Below are 20601 nucleotides of genomic sequence, written 5' to 3' on the forward strand. Positions count from 1 at the left end.
ACACATACAATCTTTCAAAGTCAGACTTGATGAATAGCTTAAGCTTTGAAGGAAAAGATTGAGGATGCCATAAATAACAGGAACAGAGTAGATTTAGGTCTGTTTCACAATGACAGACATAAACAAGCGTTTGGCTCCAGAGATCCAGGAGAGTATTTGTTGCTGTATTTTATTTAATTTGTTAGTCTGCAAGTTTTGTTTTGGATTGACAAAAATCTCTTGAAAAGATCTGAGATGATGAGACCCCCAGAAGCAAAGAGGGACAGCTACAAAAGTTCAAAACTTTGACAGGGTGTTTTTAAGGAGAAATGATTCTTCTGAGGAAAATTGCTCTGTGCTTGCAGCGTAAACTGCTCCACAGTGAAAAAAACGGGAGTCCAGGCATCTGTTATTAATTAAAACAAAGAGCCAGGCATTCCAGAGCAGCAGCAGCAGCCCCCCCCCCCCCCCCCCCAAAAAAAAAACCGCCCACCCATCCTTATCTCCGTCTTCTTTCTGTTCCTCTCTCCGTTTCACTCATCTCCAAAAACACTAAGTCGGCCTGTTGTCAGAGCCAAGGCTAACGAGGAGCCGTTCCACACAGCAGCTGGACTGATATGAAATAGAGGAACAGGCCAGGTGTGTGTCTGTAAGTGGAGATTTTTTTTTTTTTTTTTTACTCCCAGCAGACTTTGCAATCATTCCAGCTCTGTAACAGTTACTGTAGCCCTAAACCTTCCACTTCTCACACTCACCACAGAAACACTGGATAGAAGGAATGGATTGAAGCGTCAGAGCATAAATAACAAAGCAAGGAGAGGAGAGGGGGCGATGGAGGAGGAGGAGAAGGGGTGTGGTGGAGGGGCTTTGGGTAAAGAGTGGGAAAAAAGGCCCAAAAAACGAACAGTCGGAGGAACATGGAAAATCCCTGGTTCCCATGCCAAGAATCCAGCACACACACACACACACACACACACACACAGTGTATCTGAAAGCCTGCTGGGAGTTCAGAGGAGAAGAGGAGAAGGTAGTGATAAAAATAATCAGTGCAGCTCAGCTTTGTAAAACCAGGTTCAGACAAACTCTCTGGGCCTTCAGTATCTCTGCACGAACTGAAACACAGTCACGCTACATGTGGCATTAATGGCAATGAAAAAGAAAAGTCAGTAAATGCCAGCTGCATGGTGAGAGGCAGAAATTCACATGACAGATTTTTGTTTTTCATTTGCTGTCCTTGAGAGCAGTTTTTACTCCATTGAATGCTTAAAAGTAACCAAGTTAAAATGTTTAACTATGAATAAAGAAGAACAACAGGTGTAACACTGAAATAGGAAAGTAAAACACGGACTGGATTTAAAGCGGTAATGCTGGCAAGTCACGTCATCATGAATAATTCAGCAAATATTTGGGCCATCCAATCGTATTGTGGTTATGATAATCACCAGTTGCCGGCAGCTACACTACCACTTAGTGTGCATGTCAACAGTTTTCCTTTCCCTGCCTGACGCTTGTAAATGGCACAGCTGCTATCTATAGTCCAGCTCTATTTTCGGACCCTGCAGACAGGACGCAATGGAACCCGCACAAATCTTTATTTACTGTCCAGTTCTGGAGGGAAAATGGCCGGTCTACGAAGAAGTCACGCAGCACGTTGTCACTTGAAAGAGTGTTTTATGAAGAGTAAAGGGCCCAGTTTGACAGATCATGGAAGTGCTGGAAGGCCTGAGAGACTTTCACGGTGGGGACGCGACCCTTGATCCAGAGGACAGGGAGCAGCGGGCGGGCTGGCTGAGGGTGAGGGTGGGGGGGAGCTGCTTCACTGTGGAGCGGGCCTTGCTGGCAACAAACAGTGACTACTTCCGTGCTCTCTTTCAGTCGGGGATGAAAGACAGCCACCAGGATGAACTACACCTGAAGGGAGGAGTGAGTGCGAGGGGTTTCCTCATCGCCCTTTCCGTCTGCAGGGGAGAGATTCCCACCATCAGTGACCCAGATGAGCTCACAGAAGCCGTTGAGTGTGCCGCTTTCCTGCAGGTCACGTGCTTGGTGCGCCATCTTTGTGACATTATTGATTCGGACAACTGCCTCTTACTTTACTGCGCAGCATCCATCTTTGGGGTACAAAAACTGTTTGACTGTGCGGCTCTTTTCCTTTGTGATACTTTTGACGATTTGAAGGAAGTAGCTGAAAGTACAATTCCTAACGACCTCCTTCAGTATTCTCAGTCATTGTCTCCCTCCACGTACATCGCTTTAGGCACCCACTCTCCTTCCATGGAACTGCTGCATGACTCCTTCAGGGTCGTTTGCTACCTTGATGAAAAAGAGGGGGAGTGGAAACATTTGACTAACCTCCCAACTCTCTGCAGCACCTCCATGGCTGGTGTAGCTGTGCTAGACAACCGATTGTACATTGTAGGCGGGGTTTACGGTTACGGTAAAGACACAGTAGACAGCAGCTTCTGCTACAACCCCGACTCAGGCGTCTGGACTGCTCTACCTGGACCCCAGCAACCAAGGTATGATTTCACCCTGCTGGGCCACGAGGGCCGACTCTACGCCATCGGCGGTGAGGTTCAGAAACAGATAATCGCCACAGCAGAGAGTTACAACACAGAGAAAAGAGAGTGGACGTTTATCAAACATGCACCAAGACCGGTAGCATCGGCAGCTTGTGCCGTTGCAAGACGGAGGATGTTTGTTTGCTTCTGGAAACCACCAGACACTACAGATATCTATGAATATGTTCCAGTGGAAAACGAATGGAAACTCGCCACCACGATGATCAAACCTCAAAGCTATGGCCACTGTATGGTGGCCCACAGGGACAATTTGTATGTGATGCGCAACGGGCCTTGCGACGACTTCCTGCGCTGCCTAATGGACTGCTACAACATCACGACGGGCCAGTGGACAGCCATGGCCGGACACTACATTAACAGCAAGGGGGCGCTGTTCACTGCAATGATAAGGGGGGACTCTGTGTTCACAGTCAAACACATGCTAACTCTTGAATACACCATCAGCGGCGATGCATGGAAGCCCTGCAGACAGATGAAGGGGTTTCCAAAGAGCGGTTCACTGTGGACGTGTTTACTCAGACTTCCCAAGAAGAGGCCGGTTACACCACAGCTGGATTCAGAGGGGAAGGAAGACGAAATGGCTTTGCCAGACACATCTGAGGGATTTGTGGAAGCTGCACCACCGCTGTGAATTTTTTAGCACAACTTGAAAAACAATGCAGATGTTTCAGGGTTTCTAAATTGTAAGTACAAAAATAATAAATAAAAGAAAATAAAAAGTCTCTGTGCACAAATGGTCTTAATTTTAAATGCGTTCACTTTCATATATTCACACACTATGCATACACACAGACACACACACACATGCTGACACTAAACATTTGTTCTGATTAGCAACAGCTGCTACTGTAGTTTATACTAGGGGTGGCCACTGTGTGTGTGTGTGTGTGTGTGTGTGTGTGTGCGTGCGTGCGCACAAAGTTCAAAGGCACTGACGGGATGTCCTAAACCTTCCATTCTCTGCGTTTTTTCCTGATGTCACACTGGGCCAATTCAGAAGCCACTGGCCTCGCAGACAACATAAAACACAGCCCTCTCTCACACATTCTTGAACAATCACTTGCCGGGGTTTGTTGCCCCTTCAGTGATTAAATACCTGTTTCTGTGGGAGAATACGTTTCACATAGCCTGAGGCTTGAAACGCTGAAGGTTGTGGGAAGTGTTTTTGTCTTGAATAACAGAAGGCATTTTTTTAGGGCATTAAAAACCCAAATTCTCTGGCATTGGCTGTTATCGATCCATGGATCTGGATTTGAATACATAAAGTGGTTACTGATGATAATCTTATGACTGTAAAAGACCAAAATACAGTCAAATACATTTAAATCTGACCTTTGTCTTTGGTCAAGATTTGCTTACAGTTGAAAATTGCTATTTTCGCTGGACTTTCCCACAGACTTTGTCGAGTTTAGCACTCTTACTGGGGTTGATTTTATCAATTTTGTCCCCATCACAGCAGCAGAGGCTCAAATAGCTGTGTACAGTATGTTAAGTCAAATCACTTTCCATGTTAATCAAGGCTGCTAATCACTTACTGTTCTGGGAGGCGGCAGGTCAGGAAGGCTCTTTTGTGGGACAGGAGCGCATTTAGCTGCTTTTCCATTCAGCAGGGCATCAGATCTGTCATCTAGGCCATGAAATCATAGAGTTAGGATTGAGTGCATAACAGAAATTTGACCTCTGACCTCACATTATTTTGGCCAAACATAGAGAAGCTCAAGATAAATAAAAGATGTGGTTCACGTCTGTCTTTTTTTATCCAATACTATCTCCAGCTGTCCCCTACACATGTCGGCACTTCCTGAGAACAAGATCCTTTATTATTAATTCGCAATGACCTCAAAACCTAAATAGAGGGGAAGTAGGCTATTTGTATGGCCACAGAAAAAATAAATAAATCAAGAAAGTTAAGGAAGGCTGAAAGAATTACTATTTTCAATACACTTATTCACAAAAATGCATCAACTACATATTTTGGGAAAAGATAGTAAAAGTAATAAAATTTCTAGATGCCACAATGTATAGAGCTACAACAGGCAAAGACATTCAGTGTCTTTGTTGAGCTTCAGTGAGCTCAGTAATCTGGTTACGTTTGGACACAAGTCTCTAAAGCGAAGCTAATGGCCGTTGTAGCTCTTTTCTGCTACAGATTTTTATGCTTTGTCTTATGAATTTTTTCATACTGGGGGGGCTTTGACCCAGTGACCCAGGTTGAGATGATACATATGTTCTACCTCTGGTATCCTGAGCTTTCACTTTGTTTTGCCATCAATCTTGATATCGGTATTACAATAGAGAGCACTGAGCTTTCCAGTTTAAACACTTCTCACAGACTCTTTCTCTGTCTTATTCTAGCTTCAAACGTTAACAACAGAAGAAAAGCTTATCCCTTTGGAGCTCATGCCTGTCAAAGTCTCGTATCATTAAGAGGATGGGAGAAAAAAGATGATCTGAATTACAGCCAGCTATGTCAGCATAGCTGATTTAAGAATAATTTAAGTTCTGCACGTCAACTGGAAGGTGCACTCAGGGTTTATCACATTGTTACTAATCAGAAAAGTTCAACATTTCTCTCCTCTGAGCTTCCATCAACCCGTTCATGTGAAAGAAAACCTGTGGCTTTGCTTGCATTGCTGCTGAAAATATGTGTTAAGTCTGGGGTTCATTCAAACCACATTCTTCATCACTGTCCAAACAAAACAGGTCAGTCTCAGATGGTGCAGGGCTATGAAGAAACTGACAGGAAATGGTGGGTGAAAGGAGGGAGCTGCGGGGGCCGCTGCTTGTAGCAGCTTATTCTCATGTCTGCTAGTCTCTTCAATCATGAACTTGACTACAAGATGCAACAACATAGTTACATCAGTGTTTGACGTAAACAGACAAGTGGAATCTTTTTATGTAAAGGCATTGTTCCAGGTTGCATATGATTTCTACAGAAAACATGCTTTAAATATGTAATGTTTTCAAAGTTTATCACAAATGAATCTCATAATTTGAGGATTTAGAGATCATCAATATTATAGAAATTGAAAATCTTTTTCGATGGGCCGCTTACTTCCAATGTATATTTAGAGTTAATGTGAAAAAATCTTGCAACACAACTACTCCAGCTGAATATTTATTGGTTCGGCCTATTCATAAATTTTTTCATATATGAAAATGTATGGGAAAAAATTGTATGAAAACCTAGACGTTGCAACAATAGACAGATTAAAATAGTTAAGAGATTAATAAGAAAAGCACAATTTACACAGTATATATGCTGTTTTAACACAAAAAGAAATGTGCACTATACCCACATATGAACACATCAGAGTAACCATTCAAACTCGTACCTTTGTCGTCTTTGTCCTTTCCAGTCACGATGACTTTGTTCATGTAGATATACTCCTCATCACCGCCTGCATCAAGACAGCGAAACGTGGTTAACAGCTCACATCAGTGCACTTCATCACAAATGCTTTAATAATATAGCTACTGGGCACAAAGCCACTTTAGTGTGTCAGAGTATTCATACAAATATTCAGTCGCGCTTTCTGCATCTGATCATGTGAATGAACAGATGAAAGTGAGTGGGTGAGGAATGAATGGCTCTAATTTATAAAAATAAACAAAGTGCTGATCCTCTCCGGTTCATGCACAGTTACTCCCCGAAGGTGAGCTGCCATGCACGGTCAGGCTGAACATCAGGCTGTCTCCTGGTGGGACAGGTGAAGTCCAAACTGCTGAAGCATCAGGACGCTCCCACACTCATTAAAATATCCTTCGACTGGATTGTTTGCCAAGAAAATATTGTCTGGTCAGGGTGGTGCAGGGCTGCATAGACTTGGACTTTATTTGATGCTATATACAAATTCACAGACAAAAGTAACCAGCGCAACTCAAAAAAACACACTTGGATGCTAAACTCTGGTAGCTTTTAGAATTGATAGAGAAATCCAACTCCAGTTTATGGTGCCGAACAAACTTTCATCATGTTTGTCAAAAAAAAAAAGTAAAATAAAATAAAAATCCAGGATTAAAGGAGAATTTCACCCAAACAATCAGCCCTTTGTGCAAACAGATGGGCCTATTATTGACACCCACTCTTACCGTGGCGGGCATTTGTTGGGCATTAGTCAGAAAACTCCTTGTCTGCACAGATAAAGCACTGTGCAATGTATGTCTTTGAAGTTGTTGAGACTCATACAATGAAACTTCAGCTCTTGAACTTGATCCAACTGCTCGGACCAGTCTAGACCTCCAAAGAGTTTACATTACAACCAAAATTTGACAGCAGTTTAGTCTGAAAATTATCCTTCTGCTTATTGTCTCCTTGGATTTCTACAATTTCACAATCACTAATTGGGATTGATCCAAAACCAGCATCTCCTTCTCATCCATTAGGTTTCTCCCTAATTTCTATTCTAATTTGTGTTTTACATGGTGGGAGGGGCTGAATCTCATTGCAGAAAAGGTTTCATTCCCATTAGGAACTGAATATGACTTGTCTTTACAGTCAAATATAAATATTTGCAGCTCAGCGCAGGAATTAGGGGCAGCTGATAAAACTCAAGCCACGCACTAACGCTGAAGTTAGCCAATTGAGAAAAGAATTGTGTTTGGTCTTAACATGGTGGAGTAATTACAAACTGGCAAACACATTGCCAAATACTGCCACATTTAAACAAACAGTTTAAAATGAATATCCTTTCTGTTCTGCCATCGCAAACTCCAGCTGCTTACTGTAACCTGTTGAGGGAATTTGTGCCGGAGCTGCAGTGCACTTTTGAGGAAGGTCGTTTGATTGAACTAAATATTTTAGCTGACTAAGTTTGCATCCTGAGAGGAAATCAAACAAAACTCCGACCTTGAGTGATACTCTGGAGGAGGTTTCTCCTTTGAAATAGATATCGTGAGGTGAAATCAAACAGCAGCCGAATGAAACGATGTTTTGCCTGTACAGTGAAACCAGATTTTAGAGGAACAGAGTCGAAATGCTATTTATAAACTGATTCTCAAAGGAAGTGAGCATCCCCAGAGTATAAATGCAGCTTCGGAAAAATGATACAGCTTGGAGCCAGGAAAGGAAGTACGGAGAGACGAGTCCAGGACCTGAACATGGAAAAGTTTGACTGGCTGTGTGTGTTGGAAAGTGCGCGTGTGTGAGAAAAACTGAAAACGAGGAGCAGAACTCTTTCTAGGCCCTTTCAGTCTAAAAGTGACAGTGAATGTAAAAGAACTGGATCGCTGAAAGAACATTGATATTATTGTAAGGGATCAGTGTGGATTGTATGCAACTTTTCTCCAGCACTGCATGAAACTTTATTCAAGGGATCAACAATGTGTTCATTATAACCAATTAATCACGGGGCTAAAGGCGGTATTCACTTTGTGTTTAACTGACTTCCAGGCACCATAAATCACATCAACCAACTGCCTGTGCATGTTGCCTGTCAAAGCCAGTGAGTTCGAAAAATAAACACACCATGAGTTGTTTGACAGGATCCTTTAACAGGCCGTGCATCATTTTATAATGAAGCAAGAGTTACTTTTTACCATTTTATCTTGCTTGTAAGCGTAAATTAATGACTGCAATCATTCACAGAATAAAAATATCAATCTGATAATCTTGCGGGGGAGATAGAAATGGAAATAGAAGAAAACTATTTAATTCAGTTGCCACAAAGTGTTATTAAGCAACCAAAATGGGATAAATGACCCCAAATGCATTTGTTAACAGAAGAACGTGAGAGGATAATTATTACATGGTGGTTACTGAGAGTTTTAAATCGCATAATAATACCAGAGCGGGTTGTTTGATAGCTTCTCTTGTGCCAAAGTGCCAACAACATAAACTCATTGCATTGTGGGAAAGGCAAAGCATGACCATAAGTTACATAAGGTGCTGCGGCATGAAGACAAATTAACTGACAGTGAGTCTATAAAGCATCTGAATCAGCTCGACTTCAACATTTGTGGTTCATACCCCAAACAATGTCACAGTCATGCAATCACCAATAATACAACATTAGGAAATAAAAGAAAGGAAGAATAATAGTGAGGAAACGGTTGTGATTACTCACTGCTGAAAATGTTTATTCAAATGTCACAGAGCTGGAACTCTACACTAATACTACGATATTCTTCCTTCATGGGAAGTGTCAACTCATAACATGGAGCACGCAGTAATATATCACTGTAATAACATATCATCTTACAATAAAAAAAAAAAAACAAGTCTAGTGTTGTTCATACCGTTACATGGAATGCCTGAATGCCGTGATTGACATTTTGGCCATCTAAAATAAAACATGAAAACACAGCCATAACTCTCACTGCTAGAAAAGTGACCAAAAAAGCTCTAATAAAAAGCATTCACAAGTGTTTGCCTTTGGTTCAGTTAAACATTATTATTTTGTCCCTTTCATACTTAATAATAGTGTTTGAAGCCTGGCTTGCCTGGCTGGATTTGTCACGTGTCTTTGAATTTCCTTTTATTTGTAGACTGCCAAGTTTTAATAGTTGTAATTCTAGTTTAGGTGAGTTTAGTGCTTTTTTTCCTCTGCAGGCGGTGAATCATGTTAAGCAGTTCTCATAGTTTAATGACATAAACAAGTGGAGCTCAACTGATATAGTGGAGGTTCTCCAGATTGTGCTTCATCTTCAGCAAACGAAAATGTAGAGTCCCGTCTTTTTTTTTTTTTTCGGAAAAGTCACCTTTGCTGCAGCCCTCTACTGTTGCTTTTATATACATAGGTATGCAGTACCTCCCACTCTCCATCTAACAACCTCTAATTTTCACTTGTTTCTTCATACCATTGATGGCCTTGTAGGACTGGAGGAGATCAGTCAGGTGGCCCTTCTGGATGGTGGCGTTCCCACTCAAGGTCTCCTTATCCAGGATGAGCAGGAACCGGTGGAGCTCCATCAGGAGCTGGTCGAGCACTGGAAGCACGGACAAACGAGAGTTTCAGAGGTAGAAGCAAGGAATAGAAATTGCTTTATGCCAAATGAGTTTTCTTGGTGTGGACATATTTATCAATATCGAAATAATGACTTTAGACATCAGCAAGAAAAACAAGAAAAAGCAGGAGCAATATAAAACCTCAGAAGCGTCCAGGCAAAAATATTCTGAATATCATACTTTAATTTATGGCTGAGAACGAGAAGTTCAACTCCAGGACATGTCTTTTACCATTCACTTCATGTACTAGTTTGTTAGCTTTTGAATATTCACAGTTTGGCTCTTGCTTACGTCCCCACGCTATGTGCCAATATTTGATATGGGTGAAACTGTTAAGAGGTTTTAAACTGGCGAAGGTCAGAAACCAATCAGACTTTATGTCAATCACTTATTTCCCTCCTGCATTTGCCACTGACAGCTGTCTTTCTGAGGTTGTTTTGAGGCTTGTATCGGTTTAGTGAAAGGTCAAGTACAGAGGAGGGAGGAGCCAAGGGCCAAGTCGGCGGGGCCACGGTGTCTGGGTGCATCCCACACACACGCACACACATCCTTCAGGGGTCAGGGCTGAGCTCACAGCTCACGGCTGTGTGGGGAGGTCTTTGTATTTCCCCTCACTCTCACTAGGCCTCATGAATAGGCCCCTTGCTACAGTGGGCCTCAGTGTGTGTGCACTTCAGTAGAAGATGAGACGGAAGAAGAAAGACTTTATTAAAGGGAAAGGTGGGGCAAACATCACCTTTCTCACAGCTTTTTTTTTTTTTTTTGTCTTGAAATTTAGCTAAACCTCAGCCTCTTGGCTAACGTTACAAACAGACAGAAAACAATCATTAGTACAAATGAGGCAAATTATAAATGGGTAGAAAATGTAACTGCCATATTGTGGCATAAGAGGTCAAGTTCGTTTTTATTTTGAAAGAGGTTCTGCTTGTTTCTTTGCTTCCACTTTCTTTGCTAAGCTAATTGCCTCATTGCGTAACTTGAAAATTGAGAATGGAAACTGCCCTAAGCCTAACCTGCCTCCACAAAGACACACTCATTTCACTTTATAGTTTTTAACGCTTCCACTCCGACCTCACAATGAAGCCCATTAACTTGGTTACTTTTAAAGTTTTCCAGTCTGATTTTCTTTGATGTTGCATCAGAAATCACTACAAAGCAGTGCAGATCAATAGCCTTAGTAATACTCTTGTGAAAAAAAAAAACCTTCCTATTGGAATAAAATACACTTCATTAGTTGGTCGTGACAGAGACTTCTTATCCCTGACAGTTAAATTGCTCAATAAAAGTGAAGGAACGCAAAGCATTTCAATGTTAAAATATGGCTTCACTCAAGAATTGAATTTTGCTCCATATAAAATGATAACTTATCACCAAACTATTACAAGGGTAGTAAATTGCTCTTCTCTGTTTGAACTTTATTCAAATCGTCAACTCCTCTGCTTTAATGGCTCCTTCCGGCTCAATGTGATCACCACCCAAGGGCTTGCAGGGGAATATGTTTCTTACTCCTTCCCTCCTACACTTCAAAAGACCTCAGCAGTCCAGGAAATTTCTGCAGCATAAGGTGTCAGACCATGGCATGACCTTGTGGCAGCGATGAGAGGTTTCCCCAAAGCTAAAGCAAATTGGGTTCCTTTTAATGACTCCAACACTAGCTGAGTCAACTTCTGCTGAGAGGCCCCATGTGAGAACAACCTGCACTGTGGAAAACATCACTGAACACAACACATGCACAGGTGATGTGAAGTAATTAAAACCGACTTAAATAATGATAAACGCATTTACAGACTCTCACTCTCTTTGTGGCCAAATATTACTATAATGATTAAAACCAAACACAATCGCTTCCATTGGATTTATAATAGTTGTTTAGCTGCTAATGTTTGGCCACACAGTGTGACTCTAAACATTTTTCCAGCGTCTCCTCCTTGTGTGTTTGCAGAGATTGACTCAGATGGCCTTTTGGATTGGGGGACCCTGGGAAACGAAGTCAGCTGACAGGACAGGGAGGTCTGCAGCAGGCTGTCTCTGTGGGCTATGGGTTGGCCAGACGCCCACTGCACATCCAGTGAGTGACCGCAGCCTCCACAGCATAAACAATTCACTTCTGTAGGACGGCCAAGCGGAATCTGAGAGACCAGCCAGCCAGAGTACTCCAGTGTTTTCTAACTGTTACAATTAAAACACACGTTAAAAAGAGGGCAGAGGAACAATTTACAGCAAAAAGTTTGAGCTGAAGTTGAAATTTAGGACGCCTCCGCTGCTATGAGAAATGACTCCTACTCATGCCTGAGGCTGCGCTTCCTGGTTTGCTGCATTAGCAAGAAAAAAGAGATTTCCTTTCTCGTTTGAGATGTCTGCATGTATTCAGTCTGAGTTAGTGCTCTGATAAGGTTGCAGACAAGTAAGATGTATTTGCACTGCCTGATTTGGGTCAAACTGAGGCCTGAATTTAAAAAGGCACACTTTTCAACGGGAGATAAGTGAACGCGACACAGTGATTTAGATTTTAGTGGATGTGGGCAAACTGACTGGAGCAAAGATTACACACAGCAGCATCCGCTTTAACGCGCTGCAGACTTTCATCGGCACTCCCGCTCATCCATCTGCTCCCCTTGTGTGAACCTAGCTGCTGTCATTTGGGGAAAGGCTTTTTCTTTCGATGTAACTGAAATTGTTTTTATTGGCCGTCCAAAAATAACCAGCGAAAATCTACAGACACTTTTGCAGTCATGCTTCCGTTTGTGCATCTGGACTACAAATGGTTGCTTCTTCTTAATCTTTAATGGCCACCGAGCGCGAAGTTCTAACTTCCTGTTTGTCCCATGGAGAGTTTTTCATCTAAAAAAATTTTTGTTATACATGGAAACTACATCATCTGGTCAGCTAAAGAATAAAAAATAGGACTCCTGAATTGACGTGTGGGGAGAGGCAGGGGGGCTTTCATTCAAAGATAAGGAATTGGACTTGAGTCTTTCCCGTCATTCTCCTTGTGAAATTCGAAGAAATCCGCTGAACAAGGGGGTCTTTTCAGGATCCTGGCAGCAGCATTTCCTGTTCGGAGAGGCTTGTGGCTCTGCGTCAACACTGACAGGCCACATGTCACGCAGAGATGAGCCACGAGCGCGAGCATTTCATCTTATCAAATTAAAGATCCAGGCGCGGCATCTCCTTTCAGTCACACTGCTTCCAGGTGAAACGCAGTTCCTGGTACACTTGGTGAGATCAGTCTGGAAGCTACGCAGGATGAATATCATTCCACATGAAGCTGATTAGAGCTCCCTCGATGTTTTTCTCTCTCTCATTACTGCTTGGACGGTGAAAAAATACCATTCAAGCAAAATAAAAGAGAAAGTAAAAGACTTCACAGCATTTAAAGACCTTCGATGTGCCCGGTCACAGCACAAAGTACAAAACTTTTTTTTTTTTTTTTTGTATTTGGCACAAAGTCCAACATTTTTTTTTTTGACACATTTTGATCTGTAAAACCCGTAACTGGTGTGGAATTATTTTCTCTTATATTCGAATAGAAAATAAAATTTTTTTTCATCTACAGATCATCATCCCATCTGTCCTATTTTCAAAATAGCTTTTCAGTTTTTACACTGATGCAATATTTGTGCTTATTTCACGTGTTTTTCGAACTTTGATAAGCCTTGGTTTGGAAAAAAAAAAAAACTCAAATGGACGGAGTGCAAGGGAAAACAAAAACTGGAAAAAATGTGAAATTATAATCTTGCTTCAATCTAATGATGCAATAAAGGCTGCTGAAATGTAATACGGCCTTCCTGCCTTTTCAGCTTGGAGCTGCTGCTTGAAGTCTGTTTGGGACACTTCCTTTACGCTCTGAATCACAGTCATATTTTGGGATGCGGTGCAGATGGTGAAAATAGCTGCAGATGTGCTTGCAAGGTTTTCTTCACCTCCAGCAGAAAGTGAAGGCTGCCCTTGCTGAGCCTTTAAAGAACTGCTTCTGTTTGCCTGCCTGAACACCGAGTCCTTTTTCCTTTTCGTCCGGGCAATGTGCACCCACCTATATCCCTCCATCCGGGCTCTCCGGACTCTGCTCACATTGAGTGGCACTTTCTCCTGACTAAATCTATGAGTCACTGCAAGTTGCCTACCGACGACAAATCCAGCAGCACATGAGACTTTGTCAGCAGCAACAATGGCTCACTTCCCACCGCTCATCGACACGAAACCACACAAAAATTTTGACGATTACAATGCATTGAAACAGAACTGTGACAGCTGAAAACTCAATAGCACTGATTTTCTTGTCTTGGCTTACATGATTCAGTAATGATGGCCCATTAGATAAGCCTTAACTGATTCAGCTGAATGAAAAAATGCTTCTCTTGTGCTTGCATCAAGCTTTTCGAAAACTGATAAAGCTTTTCCACAACATTCCTTTAGGATGAACATTCGACTGCAGTTGATTTGAATGTGAAAGTGTCTCGTTAGCTGTCTCTACAGAGGGGAACATAGTTGGCATCTCAAAGCAGTTTAAGTCCAGTTAAACATGTATCTTGTCATGAATAAGAAAAAGAACTCACATAATTCCATCTCAAAAGAATCCAATGGTCGACAGACCTAGTGAACCAAAGTCAAATGATGAACTTTGATTTCTGTTATCATCGTGTGAATGACAGAACTACAACTACACCTTAAAGGGAAGTGGTGTCAATAAGGAGAATAAGAACCAGCGACCGAACAACATCATAACAACAGCAGGGTTTCTACACCGTCGCAGATTCCACGTACTTCTGCTTCAACAGAAAGGAAATCATTTGACTTTTACGGCACAAACTTCCAGGGGCAGGAGTGAGGCCTGAAGAAAGATTGTTTGAGTGGCGTTTCAGCTCTATTGGCAGGCTTGAGTCTGGCTCCCTACAGCATGCATGAGTTCAGCTGTGGGGCAGGAGCTGTTTGGACATGGATTATTCCAAGCTGTGTTTTGGTGTTATTGCCATAGAAACACGAATAAAGATGACTTCAGAGAAGGGTCCGCCTGTGTCTGATAGCAACACTGAAGGAACTTAGAGTGTACAAAGTGACAAAAGTGTGAAGGGAAAGTTCAGGTGATACGTTTGCAGATAGAAGCAGACGCAGGTTTAAGCGATACAAGTTCATAAGTAGTTCTCTAATTTGTAAAAAAGGCAAAAGAAAATTATGTTTTTATAAATTTGCAAATATGCAAATATTTACAGTTACAGAGATAGGTGGCTAAATGTAAAAAATCCATTTGTAGTTTGTCTTTAGTGTCGCCTATTAGCTTAGATACTCACTTCAGCTCTGACATAAACTGGCATTGCCCTTCAAACCAAATGTGTACCAGTCTCAGTTCCCACTGGGCTTTTGGATGGATTTTTAAATCTTAATCAGGGGATTACAAGCAATTGTTTCATTTCTCCAAAAGGCAGGTCTGTGCATACTCACAGTTGACCTGATCACACCCACCTACTTGCATAATGATATAAAGCCAAGAGCCCTTACTGTTGTAAAATAATGCTATGGAAACCACTGTAATGTATTTTTTACATTTTTCACATGCCAGTCACTTGTCATTTCCTCCCTGCATCATTCATGGGTAATATGGGGGCTAAAGTAGGCCAGGTGGTCAGATGTGGAAAGAAATGAGGTCTGAGCTCAGTTGACGGTGTTTGATGTGAAGTGTTGATGCTTGTGCAAACCTTTCCAGTGGTTTGGTCATAATTTAGCAGAATCCACTGATAAGGTCATTGGCTTGCTATGTTATTTTTGACATACATTGACTGAAGTCTAGTCACAAATGATTGTAGTTTCGACCACGTACTATTTTTTGTTTGTTTCTTTTGGGGTTTTTCTTTTTTATCCGGTCATCGTTGGCTGATAATAAATGCAATTTTCCTTTAACATAAGCTTGAAGCCTGTTGCTGTGGCGCAAGTATGAAAATGACCTGGCTCGCGCAATCACTAGTTATTAGAAAAAGAAAGAATAATCAATCCAGATTTTATTGGGCAATATATAAGGGAATGGTGAAGGCATGAGCTTAAGATATTGTTAGTAAGAAAGAGTGTCATCACAGAAAATGCTGAAACATTTGATCTGGGCTTATTGGCGTGATTCCTCCTAAAATGCTAAAATTATGAAGAAAGAAGCTGGGGAGAAGGAATCACTTTTGAAGTGAAGTTCCCACTCTGCTCTTTTTCTTTCATCATCTCTCTGCCCAGACAATTAAATCTTGCCTTTATTCATCACACACTTGATCTCTCCAAACACTTTTTTTTCCTGCAGTTTTTCTTTAGATCTGCTGTGTCTCTGTTATATTGAGTCTTGCAGCTCGGCCCTTGGAGAAATCAGGCAGTTTTTGTAGCTGAGACATGCTAATGCGCGCCAAAATCCAACTTTATCTTGATTAGGATGCAACGCATGTTATTTTACTCGCTGCAGGAAAAATGGCTGAACCTGAAGGATTAACACTGATGTAGAGGCATGATGACACGCAGTTTATATGTGTGGTAAGAGAGAATGTGTAGGCAGCAAAGTCGGATATGAAGGAAGAGAAACAACTGCAGACTAAAAAGGAAGTTTGGCGGGCGATGGAGGTCTGTCATTTATACACATGACGTAGACATAGGCATTGATATTTTCAACATGAGCTGTTAACATGTGCTATTACTCTGTTTTTAGATGCTTGGAAGAACTGAATTTGCTAAATTGAATGACCTTTTAATGCCTAATAAATGTTCACACTGAGGTGAAAACCATTAAATAAGACAAACGACAGCTGTGGGACAAAAGTCAACAATTATTTTTCAATAATGTAAAATGGTGACACAAACTGAAAGTGAAAGGTCAATATATCACCTCTTAAAACTGCTTCAGTGTGTAGTTTTGCACTAATGACTGATAAAATGGCTAATAGCAATATATAGGTACCACATGTAGACAGACAAGTTACTGCCAAACTATATCGCGTTCTTCAGCTCTATGATTTAAGTTTATTATTGCTTTTTTTCTGGGCCAAAAAAAAAATCTACAGTTTTCAACAGCAGGGAAAAAAAAAACCTTTGGATGGTGCTGAACCCATCAGTGCCGACTGACAACGTTACCAGCTAGCTAATCAACTTAGCAGAGCAATTAACAGCTGAAAGGTTGAGTCAAAATCAAACCAGAGCTACATGAAGAGTGAAGACTGGAAATACTGATACCAGATGGGAAAATTCATGCCAAATGAATGCTAGAGTCGCTCTGATTCTGCTGGATATGTGTAAATGAGCATAAGTTGCAAACACATATCATCTTAATTAGTTGAAAGATACATCAGTGTTGTTATCTGAGCCGCCTCCAAGTGGCCCACAAATCAACTTTTAGTCTTTTTAAGATTCAAAACGAGTCAATATCCAGACAAAGTGAACTTTGCAGAGCAGGTCAACACGCAGAAAACAAACCTATGTACCAGTTTTGCCAGCTGTTGGCTTTGCCAAGAAATGATAGTAACATTGTGACTCTAGAGTAGTTGTTCCAAAATACACAACTCTCTAGCTTTCCCATCAGTGTTTGTCATATTCACGCACTGAGATTTAAAGTCTTTCAGACTTGGGACATGAAGCAGTGGAGTGATTCCACCTCTGTTTAATGTGGCACCCTGCCCTAATCCCGCCTTTAATCTGCTTCTACTTTCCCCAAAAACACTTCCCCGCCCCAAAGGACCCCACAGCCAAAAGCATCATCCTCTGTACATACTGAAGTGTATGTGCTCATTTATTTCTCTGTGTGGGAATTAACCTCCAGAACTATCTGAGAGACGATATACAGCACACTGTGGACATGTCTCAGTAAAAGTGAAGCTTTACGATGCTGCACTGTGCTTGATGGGAAAGAGAGCAACAGACTAGAAGCAGCTGCTGACAAATGAAAACTAGCAACGCCGCCTGAGCGTCACCCACATAAAAGTTTTTCTGGCTAGTTATTATCCCACAGATAAGTGGCTGCAGGGAAAGTAAAAACTAGAGTGTGCATGTGTGTGAGATTACAAGTACCTATACCTTCATAAGGGTACACGGTGGGATAAAAACACACACACACACACACAATACAGGTCTGATCCTGAGCTTCCGCATCCAATAAACAAGCAAACGTTTGATGTGTTGAAAATGAACAAGAGTAAGACCCAGAGGGCAGAAAGGGCCCAGCTCACACTGAGCACCCCACTGTCGCCGAGCAGGAAGACCGTCTTTCTTTTCATCATTTTTATAGCCCAGTCCAGCTTCCTGCATTGCCCGTACTCCACTCACTCCCTCTTGGAAAGTACAACCTATGACACATACAGAAGTAAACCGGCAGACCCCATGCCGGCCCTGATGGCCTACATCTAAGCCTTCCTCTGCTGAGCTTATAGGAGGGGAAGCCCACTAAACCAATCGGCTGTCACATCATCATGCTGTACTGAAAGGAGCCTTTAAAACTTTAATTTCAACTGGTGCTCAGACGTAGCAGTTCAGACAAAAACATTTTCCAGGTAAAATGACTAATCTTCCCTCCTCACTGTCAGTCATTAAAAAAATCAAGAAGTTGTTATTTCTCATCTGAATAATCCATTGATTCAAAAGCTATCCATGTAAGATTGACTCAATTTGTCTTAAGTTTTACTTTGGCAGTGATCAAAGAATCAGATCATTCTTGGAAAGGGCAGATGACACTGGAGGCAAAAGAGCATCATAGATCTCATAGCTTTTCTGTGTGAAACCCAGCTGCACAGATCGTGACGCCAATACAGTAAATTCAACATTGACATGTATTATCCAGAAACGTCTGGGCTCCATAACAGCAAACATGCAAGGCTATGATGCAAAAAGCACTGACTGACAAGGAAAGGGAGATAAAAGATACTGGAAAAACAACAAACATTAGCCCCCAATCTGACTATGGGAATAGAATATTGTATAAAAAATCAACGGTACCGTGTACTGTTTCTGTTATGGGCCATTAAGCTAAGTGTAAGATGCATTCAAGATACAGCTCTTAGTGTAAGAACTGTAGCATGAGAAAAACACTGCTGTTCACATTTCATGGGCTGAAACATTAGTGTGCCAACCTTGATTTAAAGCCTGACAATGGGGCAATAATTATTTAAAAAGGGCTCCAGTCATAACTTAGTTGAGATGCTGAGTTACACCCTTCAACTGCAACAGCAATTCTCAAACATGTCCCATCACAGACACCCCAGAGGTCAGTCCAACTAAACACAGCTCCAGGTGCTTTCATTAATTTGATCTACGTCCTCTGGCAGAAAGTGTGAGAATCAGTGACATGAGATGCTCAAGAGCGTCTCTGGAATGAAACCTGCATGAGTCCAGTTTGGGAAAAACGGAGCATATCCAGAATACTAAACAATGCCTTTCCTTGTTATTGGCCTCCCTGAATTTTTCCCAGGTTTCCCTTTACTGTACCCCCTCTACTGACTGCCTCTGGCTGCTGGGGTCTAATTCAGTGTCCTGGTGCTGCTGCATACAAATGCCAGAAGAGTACACGCTAGCTCGTCCTCAAAACTCTGCAACTAACAGGTGCAGCTTTCTTGCCCCGCATCCAACTGTCTCCCTTTCTCCAAAGACATGTCATTGATCAAGGCTGCTCCCCATCACTGGATATTTTTTACCTTACATGCCAAAGTCTTATCAGTGGGAAGAAAATGTATGCTGCATTGCTCACGTTTGCAAACCACTTTAGGTTTTAATTAACTGAAACATGCAGCTATGGCTGTCAGAGGTGTTTGTGACACCATGATTAGGACTGTGATCAATAATTGTTTTCATTCTCAATGAATCTTGGGATTATTAATATAAAAAAAAACTGGGGCAAGTCTACAAATCATTTGATAGTTGCTGAAAAACTGACTCAAACAGTCATGAAATGATCAAAAATCTTTGTGTGCCAAATTCTGAGAAATTTCTTCGATTCAGCTGTTTCCAGCACTGACTGTTTACTGTGAGAGAGAGTGGGAGTAAACAGACCGGGCAAGTCAGCTGGAGAACGGGGATGTTGCTGCCGCTCAGATTGAGGTGAGTCCAGTGCAGCTTGACAATCACCATTGTTTTCAGCTCAGGGAAACACCCAATGGCCTCACCTTTAGGCCAGCAGAGCTGATTTTGGGGGGTGTCATGGAAAGCAGAGTAGAGATCTCATGGCCTACTGTTATGTCTCCCTTATCACCACTGAGGCCCAAAAAGAAAAATAACCTTGCTCAGACACTAAAGTTGGATGCAACTCATAGCTGATAGCATAGTTGACAAATTTCAACATTTCAACATTTATTGTTAATGCCAATCAGGAAGTATTAAATGTCCTTTGCTTGTCCCTTGCGGACAAATAACCACAGGAATTTGAGGAATGCTGTGAGAACAATGTTGCGGCTATTAGAGATAATCTGTATAAACAACTTTTGCAGAGGAGATGCAGTTGGAGTATAATCTACATTTTTCAAATGAAACCTGCTGTATTCAACTCAGTCATGTGGTTTCTCTTTGATCAATCTGAGGGACTGAGACAAGCCAGTCTTATTTGTGTGGGGCAGCTAACTCATCTAGAGGCATCTGAATAATGAATATCAGGAGTTAATATGTGAAACAACACGGACATGTAGATACTCTGTTCCTGTTGTGGTTGACTTTCCCAAAACATCTGACTTTGGCTGCAGGCAATATGCAAAAACAATGAATGTCATCTGGATGCCGGATTAGGAGAAGAGTCATGGAGCAGTCATCTCCACCCAGACCTGGTGAGGACACATCGGGGACACCAACTTCGCAGATCCTCCTCTTACCTTTGTGCTTCTCCATTCGCTCGCTCGGGCGCTCGCAGTTTCACCTTCTTGTCCTTCGTGTTTTCCTCCTCTCCCCGCCACCGCTCATAAAATCACACAATCCGGCAGAAACATTTAAAAAAGAAAAAGTTTGGCCGGCAAGTTTCTGGATGATGGGGCAGCCAGATGGACGGAATGCAGCCCCGGCGCTCCCGCTCCCAACAATGCCCGGACTGAGTGACTGCGGCCGGACAGACAGCCCACGGTGTGACGGAACAACAGCGCTCTCCTCTTCCTCCTCATCTGCCCT

The 20601-nt window shown here is 42.0% G+C and overlaps 2 protein-coding genes across 2 annotated transcripts in view; one reads left to right on the top strand and one right to left on the bottom strand.

The window, feature by feature from the left end:
* Positions 1-20601, bottom strand: part of afap1l2 (actin filament associated protein 1-like 2) — a 31667-nt gene extending 11066 nt beyond the window's left edge. Inside the window, exons 1-4 of the mRNA XM_029527477.1 lie at positions 20313-20601; positions 9360-9488; positions 5897-5962; positions 4097-4188 (exon numbers count right to left, since the gene is read on the bottom strand). Of these exons, the coding sequence (XP_029383337.1) occupies positions 4097-4188; positions 5897-5962; positions 9360-9488; positions 20313-20328 (303 nt within the window). The 5' untranslated portion in view covers positions 20329-20601. The remainder of the gene's footprint in view (positions 1-4096; positions 4189-5896; positions 5963-9359; positions 9489-20312) is intronic.
* Positions 1684-3242, top strand: LOC115059741 (kelch repeat and BTB domain-containing protein 13). Its single transcript, XM_029527400.1, has one exon. The coding sequence runs from the start codon at positions 1684-1686 to the stop codon at positions 3190-3192; it is 1509 nt and encodes a 502-aa protein (XP_029383260.1). The 3' UTR covers positions 3193-3242.

Source organism: Echeneis naucrates, chromosome 19 (assembly GCF_900963305.1).
Source record: "Echeneis naucrates chromosome 19, fEcheNa1.1, whole genome shotgun sequence".
Lineage (NCBI taxonomy): Eukaryota > Metazoa > Chordata > Actinopteri > Carangiformes > Echeneidae > Echeneis > Echeneis naucrates.

What these genes read in the sequence shown, in the direction of transcription:
- LOC115059741 (XM_029527400.1), top strand. Translation starts at nt 1,684, where the DNA reads ATGGAAGTGCTGGAAGGCCTGAGAGACTTTCACGGTGGGGACGCGACC.